The 14522-nt window shown below is 34.9% G+C and overlaps 2 protein-coding genes and 1 long non-coding RNA gene across 3 annotated transcripts; 1 reads left to right on the top strand and 2 right to left on the bottom strand.

Annotated features, from left to right (window-relative positions):
* The first annotated feature begins 10174 nt into the window (after positions 1 to 10174).
* On the top strand, positions 10175 to 12384 carry LOC111888133 (BTB/POZ domain-containing protein At1g55760). Its single transcript, XM_023884263.2, has 4 exons — positions 10175 to 10707; positions 10920 to 11065; positions 11143 to 11261; positions 11579 to 12384. The coding sequence occupies exons 1-4, from the start codon at positions 10586 to 10588 to the stop codon at positions 12179 to 12181; spliced, it is 990 nt and encodes a 329-aa protein (XP_023740031.1). The 5' UTR covers positions 10175 to 10585; the 3' UTR covers positions 12182 to 12384.
* Positions 11360 to 12761, bottom strand: LOC122195858 (uncharacterized). Its single transcript, XR_006186805.1, has 2 exons — positions 12477 to 12761; positions 11360 to 12045 (listed from the first exon to the last, which is right to left on the bottom strand). It is a non-coding gene; the product is annotated as an uncharacterized LOC122195858 (long non-coding RNA).
* A 791-nt stretch (positions 12762 to 13552) lies between these two features.
* LOC111888135 (uncharacterized) lies at positions 13553 to 14271 on the bottom strand. The gene has a single exon (XM_023884266.3). It carries the CDS (start codon positions 13958 to 13960, stop codon positions 13745 to 13747), a length of 216 nt encoding a protein of 71 aa, XP_023740034.1. The 5' UTR covers positions 13961 to 14271; the 3' UTR covers positions 13553 to 13744.
* Positions 14272 to 14522: the final 251 nt, after the last annotated feature.

The following is a 14522-nucleotide window of genomic DNA, read 5'->3' as shown; positions in this document are numbered from 1 at the left end:
CAGACAAAAGAGTTACGCGGATAAAAGACGGAAACCCTTGGAATTCCAGGTTGGAGACCGTGTCCTACTAAAAGTCTCGCCCTGGAAAGGATTAATACGTTTCGGAAAGCGTGGGAAACTGAACCCAAGATACATTGGACCATTCGAGATCCTTGCTAGGATCGGTCCAGTGGCTTACAAACTTCGATTACCTCAGGAACTCCACAACGTACACCCTACCTTTCACGTATCAAACCTAAAGAAGTGCTTGTCCGATGAGACCCTTGTCATCCCTCTAGACGAAATTGCAATAAATGAGAATCTTCAATTCGTAGAAGAACCAGTAGAGATCATGGATCGAGAAATTAAAAGGACTAAACAGAGTAGCATACCTATTGTAAAGGTCCGTTGGAACGCCAAGCGAGGACCTGAATACACCTGGGAATGCGAGGACCAGATGAAACAAAAGTACCCGTATCTCTTCCCTAACCCGTAAACTCGGTCTTAGATTAAATTTCGGTACGAAATTCCCCTAACGGGGGGATGATGTGACAAGCCTATGTTTTTCCAAAATCAATGTAACACTCAAAAGTAAAATACAATGAAAACTATTTGTAATCAACGAAATTAACCTCAAAAATAAAGTGTTCAAATATCTAAATTGGGATGCATCAAATGTTAGATATCGTGCCAAGGTTTCCAAAAACATAAAGAACATTCGAAACCGGGTTATATTGAAGAAACTATAACCACTCAAATATTTACGACACACCCGGTAAAACACTATTTAACGTAAAAAGTGAAATTACAATAAAATGCATTTTAGCCTTAAGTATCTAAACAAAAGTTGTAGAGTTCGTTAAACTGTAAACATACATAAAAATATCGCCCAAATTGGACCTTGTATGAAGAAGTTACGAATTTTCTAAGTTTCGTAATAGTAGTAGAGGGCTAAAAACTCGAATTGAAGAACGAGCAATATTTAGCCAACGCAACCTAAACGAAAGTTGAAGGTCTCCACAATAGGAGTAAGATGATAAAAAAGACAAACGAAAACTGACGTCGGATAAAGAAACTATGAATTTTTAACGGACTTTAGCAGTCCCGGCCTATTAAAAACATAGCATTAAAAATAAAGTCAAAACTAGCCGACGGAGTCTAAATGAAATTTGTAGAGCATAATCCCACGTACGCGTGGATATAAAGAACGCGAAAAACGGAGCCCGTATGAGAAAGTTACGGAATTTAGAAGAGGGAAGCCAGGATTACGCCCAATGTAATTCAGGAGTACGCCTAGCGTACTCAGGTGCAGGGTCGAGTCCCATCGGATGCAGCTCTACGCCTAGCTAGACTCGAGTTGTAAGCCATGACGCAAAGTTATGCCCAGCGTAACCGAGGTACGCCCAGCGTACTCGCATTTTCAGCCCTATAAATAGAAGGCATAAGCTCCGGAGTTTAGCACACATTTCCCAAATTCACACTTACTCTCATACACTTACAAGCACCAGAGGCCGTCCCGACACCCTCGATTTCCGCACCAAAGCCCCTGACGAAGGTTCTACACTACCGAGATCCCCGAGAAGCTCGAAGACGCAGCTTTCCGCGGTTGAAGTTCTGCTCGACTCTAGTCCCGCTCTCTTCAAACCGAACAAGTGAGTTCATACCCCTACTTTTCAAGTCTTTTCATGTTTTTTTTTTTGGGGGGGGGGGGAATACAAGTCTAATACAAGAAAACGTATCGTTTTATAAACTTAAATGCAACAACTACCCTTACGTATAAAGTTTAGTATATCACCAAGTTATCTTCACCAAATGGAACGTGTTTTCTGAAAAAATATAATGGGTATAGTTTGCGAGTTATTCATACATTCTTACGTATACATTTTGAAAAATGAAATACTTTCATCTAAAGTGAAATAAAGACTTTCTTATCGTAAATCTATTTATACTAAGTAATGTGAGATATTCAAACTTCAACGTACTCTTATGTATGCATTTCAAGTCCTGTATTATACGCCATAATCTCTTGGAGGGAGAGCGTGATACTTGTGTATAGATCTATACGGGATTGACAACCCCGCACCTAAACTGTTAGCTACAGTTAGACCGGCAGGTCTGGGATGACAAATGTCATAACACTACAACACCTGAAGCATGTTGTTACAGGCACTCAGTGTCAATAGTATGGTTATAAGACTCACAAGAAAGTATAAAAACAAGCTTGATTTACGAGATTCATACATGCATTCAGTATTTACATTATTTTGAGTACAAACTTATCTTTATCATTCAATTACGAAAGATACTAACGCCCTCCAACTTTGGGAACTTTTCAAACTATATATGGAAAATATTGGATTTTCTGAAAACCACGTTCATCGATTTTCTTCCATAAAGACATTCTTTTCAATACAAAACACTTATGAACTCAACAACTTTATTGTTGACACTTTTTGGAAAACACTTGTATTTCTCAGGGAATCAGTAATACAGGTAACTACCAGCTTTTGAAGAAGGAACGCTAAGGGCGTTTATTATTAAACATTTTACATCATCATATTGTAATATTCTTTTGGAATCATGTATAACGCAACAATATATGTTTTTATTATATATATATATATATATATATATATATATATATATATATATATATATGATGGTTGTGTTACTTTCTTTACAATATTCAATTGTTATGGTACTACGTGAAGTCATCCACCCCCGAATGTTTCTGCCATTCTGGTTTGGGGGTGTGACAGATTGGTATCAGAGCATTGTTTATAGTGAACTAAGTGTATCGAACCACATAAGATATACAAACTATAAATGCAAAGGGGACCAAAAACCCTCTGACAAAACGTTTTCATAAACAATATATTTTCTTTTAAAAATATACATTTTTACTCGCATGTATCGGTCTCGTATCATAACAAAGTTTTCTAAAAAGTATTAAGGCAAGTTGTGACACTACGATTGGGCCTCGAGGTATGTAATCAAATCGAGAATAAATATAGCCTGATCAACTATATTTATCCTTGATTTGACCAACATACGTCGAGGAATGGTCGTAGTGGACAACACGTCAAAAACTTACCAAATAAAATTTTTAGACTCGCAAATTTGAAATACTATAGGAGAATTGTTATAAAATAATAGGACAATGAAAAACCTGCACAACATAAGATTTTTAGGAACGCTAAGGGCGTTTATTATTAAAAATTTTACATCATCATATTGTAATATTCTTTTGGAATCATGTATAACGCAACAATATATGTTTTTATTATATATATGATGGTTGTGTTACTTTCTTTACAATATTCAATTTTTATGGTACTACGTGAAGTCATCCACCCCCAAATGTTTCCGCCATTCTGGTTTGGGGGTGTGACAATGTCAGTTTGTAAAACAAGTTTGAAAATCTTTGGAATCCTTTGGAAAACCTTTCATAACAACTTTGAAAATGATTTGTATAAAACAGATTAAGTGAAGAAAAACCTTTGGAAAACCTTTTAACAAGATTTGAAAACGAGATTGGGAAAATCTTAAGCTGGATAAAACAGTGTAACATGCGAAAATGTATTTGGCTATACAGTTGTTAATCACATGTGATTTATATAATAACTATATAGCTCAACTTGTATCCCCCCCCTGTAAAAGCAGTTAAAATCATTTAAAAGGTTAATTCAGGGGTATGAACTCACCTGTTGTAAGTGGATCGGATGGAGGTGCTGGTTGGGTGCTCGGTGTCAAGTGAAGACTTGAACACACTTAGTGACCTAGTAACATATGAAGGCATATGTTTACATACAATTAGTGTTTATAATACTAATTTAAACACGTAAACGCATCCTAATGTGCGGAAAACACTTTGGTCAAGTGCTAGGAGGCTAATGGGTTGCAAATAAGGGAGTGTATGGCCTAGTTAGGGAGTTTACTCTTCAAGAGTAAACTATTTATAGAGTTTACGGCCCTAAGACCATATCCCCATGATTTTATGGCTGTAAACTCGTGGGTGGTGTGCTCTTGGATGATTTAAGGAATTATCTCACTAGTGGAATTAAGCTAGGCTCAAATCTAGGGTTTATGAAGGGTTTAAGGCCTCAAATAGACCATTCATGGGAGTTTACGGCAGTAAACATAGAGTTTACGGCCGTAAACTCTTACTAGCCCTTCCTTTTGTGTTTTGATGGTTCATACTTGTTTCTAGTCAATTATACAAGTCATAAGGGGTGTTAGGGGCATCATATGACCATTTTATGGAGTTTACGGCCCATGGACCAATCCTAGGGGGGTTTACGGTCGTAAACTCCTAAGTCCTTGGTTTAATTGATGTTTAAAGCCCCTACTTCAATGGTGGTTGGTTCTAGACATTTACCCAAGTCATAGGAGGTGTTTGAGGGCAATTCTAACACCTTAAAAGGTGTTCACGGCCCTTGAAGAGGGGTTTACGGTCCAAGAGTGTTCTTGGGCCGTAAACTCATGTTTACTCTCCATATAATAAGGTTTTGGTGTTCTAAGCTTGTACATGCAAGTCTAGAAGTCATATCTAAGCCCTAGGAGTGATTTGGAAGGGTTTTGGGGCTTCAAAACCCCACTTATGGGTGTTTACGGTCCAAGAGTGTTCTTGGGCCGTAAACACATATTTGGCCCCTATTGGATGTCTTAAAAATGAATTTGCATGTTAAATGAGCTAAACAACAAGTTAGGGTAGATCACTTACTAGTTTGGGGCTCGAAATGGGCGGTTTTTGGATCGAAAGCAACTTGTAAAGAGAGAGTGAAAAGTCTCAAATGGAGTCCACTCACCCTTATATAGGGGTTTGAGTTTGTGGCTCGGTGGAAATCTACCCGATACTGAGGGTGTTTTTAATTTGTTCCAACCCTTATGAAGTCATTATAAAAGTCCCAATTTAATTTAACCAATCCAAAAAAAGGTTAACAGATAATTTAAAAAGCGAGTTTTATTAACGGAAGAAGAGGTTAAAAATGACGGGATAAATTTCGGGTTGTCACAAGGTAGATCAAGAGGAGAAGAAGGAGATCCAAGATCTTTGTCGCATTTCAGAGTATAGTAAGGTATAGCTCGACCCCTTTTCTGTTTCTATGCTTAAATCCCCATTGGAACACCACTGAAGTTATTCTTGAACCATTTCTTGGCTTGGTAGTAGCATAGAGGACACATTGAGATGAATAGCCTTCGGATCTAATACCTTTATGGAGCCATATTGCATGAAAGCCCTATATCTACTCTTATAGTGTGCTTTGAGCCTTAAAACCTTCATTTGGTGTTTATTTACACGTAAAGTTAGAAACTTTACGTGTTAAACAAGCCCTAAGAACCCAGATCTATGAATGGAATGAACTGGTTTCAAGCAGAATCGAGTATATAGTGATTGCATGTATACGACTCGGCGAGTCGAGTCGCGAGTCCCCTGTTTTCCCCTTTTCGAGTTATGCCGAGTGAAACCAGTGAGTGAGAGATGGACTCAGTGAGCTGGAGGTTAGACTCATTCATGGAAGGACTCGGCGAGTCAATGCCCTGACTCGGTGAGTCCAAGGCAATCTTCATGCCTCAAGAACAGACTCGATGAGTTGTTCATACAACTCGGCGAGTCACAGTCAGAGTATTTATGTGTTAAAGGAGGATTCAACGAGTTGTTCATACAACTCGGCGAGTCGGATGCAGATTGACTGAGTGTTAGTATCGAAGAGGAACTCGGCGAGTCTATGCCAAACTCGACGAGTAGTAGCGAGCAGAAGCAAGAAAGTGAGAGTAAGGACTCGACGAGTTGGTGACCCAACTCGACGAATCAGGTCAACTGAATGTTGACTTTGACCAATAGGTTGACTTTGACCAGGGGTAAAATAGTCATTTTACTCTCAATATATTTATCAGCAATTTGATTGAGGGTACTTATGGAAATTGTAGCCGGGGTGAAACCGGAGCCGCAGCAGACAGTTTCCGGAGCAGTTCTTTCAGCATCTAGGCTACAAGGTGAGTTTCCTTCCATTAGGAACGGGTCTACGGCCACAACGTCGGCCCGTTTAGTTAGCAGTAGTTCCAGACTTTGGTCTGATGTAGTAGTTTGGTGTGCTTGATGTCTTTGTGATTCAAGCATGGATTTGTGATTATGTGTTCCGGACCTCGGTCTGAAGCAGTATGCAGTATATGTGTTTATGCCAGTAGTTGTGATTATGTTATACTATGTTCAGTCAGTTCCGGACTTCGGTCCGATGCAGAGGGCAAGGCCCTGGTTAGTTCCGGACTCTGGTCTGATGCAGTTTCCGGACTTCGGTCCGATGCAGAGGGCAAGGCCCTGGTTAGTCCCGGACTTCGGTCTGATGCAGTTTCCAAACTTCGGTCCGATGCAGTTTCCGGGCTTCGGTCCGATGCAGTAGGCAAGGCCCGGTAGTTGCTTATATGTTATTGTATGGTATGTGGTAGTTTGGGGGAGCTCACTAAGCTTCGTGCTTACAGTTTCAGTTTTGGTTTTAGGTACTTCCGCAAGTAAAGGGAAGAGCTCGGGATGATGACATCGCTCACACCACAGCTTCAGTTTTTATCCTGGGAGTTTGTTTTGATTCATAGTTTGATTTGGCACAATTGTTTCACGACATTTTATTATGAGTTGAGATAATTGACGTATGGTTTCATGATATGACGATAAGTATATGATTTTTATTATTATTAAAACAAAAAATTTTAGGTCGTATTTTTGGATGTTACAGTTAGATACTTCAAAAAATAACAAATTGAAGTTAATTACTTCAAAAAACATGAGTCTTACAATAAATAGTCCATTACAAGTTACAACTAAAGCTCGAAATAGTCTATTACAACTAAAACACAATCAAGTATGGGTGGTTTTTGTCGGGTTGGATGGGTCGGTTTGTCGGTTTTAAGTATGGGTCGGTTTCTCGGGTTGGATGGGTCGGTTTCTAGTTAAAAACCGAAACCGAACCCGATTTTTCGGTTTCTAAAAATATCAAACCCAAACCGTCGGTTTTGCTTCGGTTTCTCGGTTTTTTGGTTTGGGTTTGCTCACCCCTAGCTTTAAGTTGTGTTTAATAAAGTGAGATGTGATTGGTCAAATAGTGAAAGTGTTGAAATTGTGTTAATTAAACACTGTTCTAAGGATTTTCCGCTAATAAAAAATGAACAAACCTTTATGATATGTAGACTTTTGAGAAGTTTGTAAAAAAAGGTTTATGTCATTTTTAGTCACTTAACTTTTGGTTTTGTGTTCATTTGATCACTTAACTATTTTTAAGTTTTAAAAGGTCATCAAACTTTTGACTTTATGCTCATTTAGTCATTTAATTTTTGTTTTTGTCACATTTAGTCATCAAACTTTTAAAATTGTGCTCATTTAGTCACTAAACTTTTAAATTTTTTTAAAAATTTAGTGACTAAATGAGCACAATTTTAAAAGTTAGGTGACTTAATGAGCATAAATCTAAAAGTTAGGTGACTAAATATGACCAAACCAAAAGTTAAGTGACTAAATGAGCACAAAGTCAAAAATTTAATGACTTTTTAAAACTTAAAAATAATTAAATGACCAAATTAACACAAAATCAAAAGTTAAATAACAAAAAATGACCTAAACCCTAAAATAAATAAATAAATAACCTTAGCGAAATACTCAAGACTTATTGTGGCTGCTGTAACAGTAATAAGGTAGTTGAAATGGTGCAATGATAGAGTAACAGGTGGCATGTTGGGCCTTCAAAATGGTCCATTTCAATTTTCAAGTTAATTATTACCTCTTCTAAAAGGAATCGAAAGGAGCTTACACTTGTCACTTCATCTCTTTCGTCAAATACCTTCCAAGTTTCATGAGTACGATGGAAGATGAGTCAGATGATTTGGTATTATGTCTTACAAATATTGTAGCTTTCATCCTTTACGATCTCGACACATGTAAAAGGGTTCTAACTAACATCCGAACAAACACGTTGAATTGTGATAATTGCTAGAGAAGAGAGTAACAATTAAATCACTTATTTACATTTTATTTTAAAAATTCGTTTAATATACATAATCTATATTCTATAATAATAATTGTATGATATGGGAACGATAATTTATCAAACATTTTTTTAATTGTTTTTAGTAATGGGAAGGAGGTTGCTTGTGGTATCAAGATGGTTGGATGGAGGGATGACCCACACAAATGGATTCTTTTCTTGTCCATTTGCGAAATATTCACCCAAAACCAACTTGTAAATTCTTTAATACCCTCAAGATTCCATCACTAGCCCCCACATTCCATTTTTCTTTATACTTAATTCAACAAGTAACTCCTACATCTTTGTTTGCACTCTACCATCATTCATTACCCAAAAGGCCATTACCTAATAATACATAAAACATCTCAATCGTTTATTACGACACATATATACTCATACACGTATGTAATAGTTTTGTTTGGCATTAAGAGGGTGTTTGCCTTAGCTTTTGAGAAGACAAAAGTCATTTTAAGAAAAATTGCAAAAAGTCAGGTTTATCTTATTTTCTTTATATTCAAAAGTAGTTTTTATAAGGTCTATTGTTTTTACCAAATATCTTTTAGTTTTTTATCTTTTCCTAAAAGCTAAAAGATGTTTTAAAAGATAAAACAAACACCCCCTAAAAACCACAAATTAAACTAGCAACACCACCTTAGGTATGGGATTGACGATTTCTTTCGGAAAGTAGAGCAACTATTTTCGTAGAAACATATATTAAAAAAAATTAAAAACAAAAAAAAAAGCATGAACCAACACGGGTTAGTCTCGTGTATATAAATAATAAAAAAACATAAACCTTTGTAGATTTAATTAATTTTATCTATTGATTTATTAGAGATCAAACATATAAATAATACTAATAAAGCTAATTGCCCATACATAACAATCAAATATATATATCCTTCCTAATAAATGAAAATAATTTTGTCATATGTCAGTCTCTCATTAACTTGGACACATGTCATTTTTTGGTATTTTTGAATAAATGTTTTTTCCATTTGTCATTTTCTCATTTTTTTAATCTTTTTTTAATTAACACATCATATTTATAACTCAATTAATAATTGCCTTAATTGACAAAAAACCAATAAATTACAATATTAATACTCATATAGTATTTAATATGTTTCTTTTTAAATTTTAAATTTCAAATCTGAAATTTCAAATTTAAATAAATTTTTGTTTAAACTTTCATATGTAATTTTTTATTTTATCAACTCGTATTTTTAATAATTGATGGTAAAATTTAACCCAATCATTGATTACTTATTTAAAGACTATAACCATATCTTGAAAATGAGTTATTCAAAGCGTTCAAAAGATATTTTGATTATAAATAAATTATTGAAAACTCTACCATGATTAAGGGGAGTCTTGTACTCTTGTTATAAGAAAAGATTCAAATACCTCCCCTTTACTCTTTTCCATTTCTCCAAATGACCCACCAACCTTTTTTTTCCTTTGGTAGATTCGAATATTGGATTACACTCATTAGAGTTTAGAGAGATACTTCGCTTCCAAAGGACCTAAACAAAAATCAATGTCGACAGATCTACGCCAGATCTCTTCCCTTCAACCACCCAAATCTAAGAAATTTATATATTCCTTATTATAATATTCAACATCTAGAGTTCTATTAAAAAATCTTAAAAATATCTTTACATAAAAAAAAGGAAAAAAAAAAAAAAACAATGGGTACCCAATGGCAACGTGGCCTAAATATCGAGAAGCAAAACCGAACCCAATCCTAATAAAATTAAGTTTTGGAATCAGGTCTTTACAGATTTTGGATCCGTACAAAAGAATTTATCATCTCTCTTAATTAATAACAAAATATCATAAAAACACAACATATTATAAACAAATACTTAGAATTAGAAAATCAGACATACATTAAATTTTTGACTGATAAAAACATCTTATTTTTCCAAACCATCTAAAAGAGTTTCATTTTTATTTTATTTTTTTGCAATTAACCTTTAGCTTACCGGTACATTTTACGTGGCTTCAATATATTTAGGGTATGTTATGTTTTCTGAAATTTGCCTAAAAATAACAAAAAATTTAACTGATTTTCTACATTAATTTGCTTGGAAAAAAGAAACCCCTAAAAGGGGTACATCCATTTAAACATTTAATTAAAAAAATCCCAATTTTGCTTTCAACAACAGTTTAAAATGCAAGGAACCAAGGAAGATCGTCAACACCAACCCCTAAATCATTGCTCCAATTTTCTCCCTTCCTCTCATTGGCTCCACTATTATACTTTACTAAGATCAAAATCTCACCTTCAATGGCGTAAAACTCAAATTCAAGATTCTTGCGTGCCCAACATAACCGGAACACACCAAGAAACTTGAATTTGATTCTATTTCTAATTTTCTACAATTCTTCAGAAAATCATGGAAGGAAAGAACAGCCACACGCAGTGAGTGTGAAATTGCGCGTTTTATGAACACAACACTATAAGTGTATGAAGAAGAGTAGTCGAAGAGAGATTATTAATCTTAGACGACAACCTGGGAAAACACGGGGAGCTGCTGTTGGACGGAATCTTCGACTGCTTCCATGAGATCACGGCGGCTCTTAGGATGACCACCGATAACGCTTATCGTGTTGATACCACGTCACGCCTCGCTCAATGGCGTATCGACAATTTGGCTTCGTGTACTTATCGTAAATCTGATCCTTTCAAGATCGGGAAATGGAACTGGTATTTTTCTTTCTTTCTTTCTTTCTTTCCCCAAAATTCATGATATATTCTCTGTTTTTTCTTAAAAAAGCAACTAATAATTCAGTTATTGTAAATCGTTTTTGATAAAATACACGTTTATTTCAACTTTCTTGAAAAGAGTGCCAATAAATATCGTTTTTCTTGTGGTTTATGACTTCAATTTTTTTTTTTTTTGTTTTATGAAATTGAAGGCGATTGGTTATTGAAAAGAATCGTAATTTGTACATTAAATTGTACCCAGAGATATCGGGTTTAACTAAAGAAACCCCTCCAATAGCTTCCTTCATCATTCGAGTGGTTTCTTCTTTAGGAGGTCGAAAAGCTTTAGTTCATCCAGGTAGATTTTGCGCTGAATTTAATCGAATTTTACTATTGTTTATTTGGGTTACTTTAATTTTTTGTTTACGATTGCAGAAATCAGAGATAAACAGCTTAAAACTAGCGACGATTTTGTTTGGGCACTTGAAGTTCCACTTACAGGCAAATTCATCATCGATCTTGAGTTTCTTGACCTTAAAACCGCATCTACAAACGTAATTCAACCATCCATCTAAAATATCTTTGGTATTTTCATCTTCTGCTTATTTATAATTAATTAATTAATTAATTAATTACCAATTATTTCAAACAATATCACAAAAATTCAACATTAATTATTTAGTTGGTGAACTAGAAGTTATAACTTCAGCGTCTAGATAGATAGTGTCGGTTGCCAACCAACATTAACCAACATTTTTATTTTTAAGTCCCCCGTTTAATTAAGATCATGACTCATGTGTCGATATTATTTTTCTAAAATTCGTAAAAAAAAAAAAGTTCCTTACTTTTTCGGTGTGACATAATGTAACAGGGTGGTGAATCTTGCTCTGTTTGGACGGAAGGTTTAACACAAAAGGATTTAAGATCAACCGCGATTTCCTCCCTTGGAAAAATGTTATCTGAAAGCATCCACACAGATATCATCATCCATGCTTCAGATGGAAGCATGGGGGCCCACCGGGCAGTACTGGCTGCCCGGTCGCCTGTCTTCCAAAGCATGTTCTCCCATGACCTAAAAGAAAAAGAAATGTCCGCCATAAACATTTCCGACATGTCCATTGAAGCTTGCCAAGCTTTTTTGAGTTACATTTATGGTAACATTGAAGAACAAGACTTTCTTGTTCATAGACTCCATCTTCTTAGAGCAGCTGATAAGTATGATGTTGTGGATTTAAAGGAAGCATGCCATGAAAGCTTATTGGAAGATATTGATACAAATAATGTTCTTGAGAGGCTTCAAATTGCTTCTTTATATCGTCTTGAAAAGCTGAAGATTTGCTGCATGCAGTATCTTGTGAGGTTTGGGAAGATATTTGACATTTTAGAGGAATTTGATGCGTTTATAAAAACTGCAGACAGAGAACTCATAGCTGAAGTGTTTAATGAAATTCTTTCTGTCTGGAAAGGTTTCTGAATCAAGATATACATATATGTAGCGTTATTATTATTATTACTATTGCTAAGTTAATTATTTGTTGCATCTGTTGATTTATGAAATTGGGTGTGCCCAAAGATTTGTTTTGTACATAATTTGTTTTGATTTAAAGTTTATTAAACTATGTACTTGTACACAACAGTTTGTTCAATTAAAAGAATATACTTGAAAAATTGCGTTTATGGTTGTTGAAAAAATATCGACTTATTTCTGTTTCATGATTAATATTGTGTTACAAAAACTAAAACACTTGATGTGATTCATAATCACTCACCTTCTTGGGGCTTTTACTTGATGAAGTGAATCATGATTCACTCTGTATGCTGCTTCAACTTGTTTGTTTGTCTCTTCTTTTGCTCATATTTCATGAGCTTCAATTGGAGAAAATGTTGTTTGGTGTTTACCTTTTTTAAGTATATTTATACGCATATGAGTGGATATAAAGAGGAATATTATAAAGTACCTTTTGTTAAAGAAAGCATATTCCTTGTTTGAGTTTGGTCAAAGCTGAATTCACAGAATACAAGAAGAAAAAATGAACATTCTTAAAACATTCATGTACCTGTAAAAGCTGAATGAATTATGATAACAACCACATGTAATACATGAATGAAAAATTCATAACTTTTTTTTTGTAAGTATTTATCAAGATATGATATATTTCTTTGTCCTCTTATATGCCATTTTGTGTTGAAAAACTTCATTCATTCCAAATTATGGCAAAGTTTCTTTTATTTTGGGGTTATTTTAACAAATTGACAGGTAAAAAATAATAAAGTACAAACTTTTGAGGTTGCAAAAACACAAATTGCAGAAAACCCCACATTGCAAAACAAATAATTTAAGAGCCAATTCTCTCTGTTGACTTTGCCTATACAACAACAGAAGTCATGCTATTGAACACATTTCATGAGTTACAGAGGAATGTCAATGGCATTCATGGATTCTTGATGGGCTCCAATGGGGCCATTATAGAAGGAGCTCATGTCACTGCACCTCTGTTAAACTCTGTTTAGATCTTTTTTATATGTTGTTTTTTTAATTGCAAATTGTTATTAAAGCTTCATAAATTTCTGTAACGTATCATTGACAGCTTCAGTGACACACGTTATAGAATGGGAAGAAGCAGTTTTGAATTTCTACGTTGAAAGATCATTGCGATTATCATTCAAAATTCAACAGTTGGGGTTTTCACACAGGGATTTTAGGATAAAGTTGTTATAATCCACTAGATTATATCAAAAGTTAGCTACCTTTTTGAAAATTGAGGTGACTTATCTGCTGTATTTTTGTCTTCAAGAAAGATAGACGATTATGTGAATATTCATCGATTAACTAGACATGCTAACATCTTCAAAATAAACTTCAATTCTTGCACAATTCAATTTAACGTTTAGGAACGATGTAAATACTATACATGTCACGAAGACAGAATCGAAAAGAAAAATGTAAAATTTTCAGATTAGTATAACATTGTTGGTGCTTGAAAAGAACATCAGAACAAAACCCTATTTCGACAATTGAAACCACTACGAGAAAAGATTAAAACGGAGGAGGGGCAGCGACAGCGAAGAACGGCCTACCGGCGGCGGCACCGGTGGGATTGGAATACGATTGAGATGGAGGGTAAGAATAATGTATTTCGTCATTGACCTTGTGGAAAGCTCTGCTGAAAACACCAAATCCGAACAGCATTCCGATTGCTATCACCACGGCAATCAAGCACATACACATCATGCATATCTTTCCGCAACACATGGTGAATGAATTCTTCGAGATCTTGGATGGGTTTTTTCGATTTGAAGCAATAAAAATGGCAGGAATCAGGTAGGGAATCGTCGGGGTGGGGTAGCGTTGCAGGTAGTGATGATGAGTGGAGCGGTTACTGCACGCTTTGTTCTCCCTTTGGATGAATATATATAGCTTTTACGATAAAATTTGGTCCTATTATTAGGATCCATTTGAGTCCTTCACGTTTATTTGCGAGATAAAGTGACTTAGTGAACCAATAAAATACGCAAGTAAAAGATCGTTTAAGCAAATCAATGTTATCTGCATTATATAATTTTTTGTAACAATCTTTATATTTCATCTCTATATCTTGGTTAATGATAAATATTATCTTTTAAATTAAATTACGAAGCTAGTTGTATGGTTTGTACAAGTTCGCATTGCAATACAATTTTAGCATGATCAATCCAATGATTTTAATTTCCATCAACTTTAATCCATTTAACAGTTTTTCATTTTCGTTAAATGTTTGTTAACAGACTAATTTATTCCTATTTTGTCCTTTTATCATATTAGTATTCATAATTCT

Source organism: Lactuca sativa, chromosome 9 (genome assembly GCF_002870075.4).
Source record: "Lactuca sativa cultivar Salinas chromosome 9, Lsat_Salinas_v11, whole genome shotgun sequence".
Classification (NCBI taxonomy): Eukaryota; Viridiplantae; Streptophyta; class Magnoliopsida; order Asterales; family Asteraceae; genus Lactuca; species Lactuca sativa.
The sequence above is the reverse complement of the archived record's forward strand: the minus strand, read 5'-3'. Positions and strand labels throughout refer to the sequence as shown.

What these genes read in the sequence shown, in the direction of transcription:
- LOC111888133 (XM_023884263.2), top strand. Translation starts at nt 10,586, where the DNA reads ATGACCACCGATAACGCTTATCGTGTTGATACCACGTCACGCCTCGCT. An exon ending in AAGATCGGGAAATGGAACTG is followed by an intron (nt 10,708 to 10,919) that starts GTATTTTTCTTT and finishes ATGAAATTGAAG; the next exon opens with GCGATTGGTTATTGAAAAGA. An exon ending in AAAAGCTTTAGTTCATCCAG is followed by an intron (nt 11,066 to 11,142) that starts GTAGATTTTGCG and finishes TTACGATTGCAG; the next exon opens with AAATCAGAGATAAACAGCTT.
- LOC111888135 (XM_023884266.3), bottom strand. Translation starts at nt 13,960, where the DNA reads ATGTGTTGCGGAAAGATATGCATGATGTGTATGTGCTTGATTGCCGTG.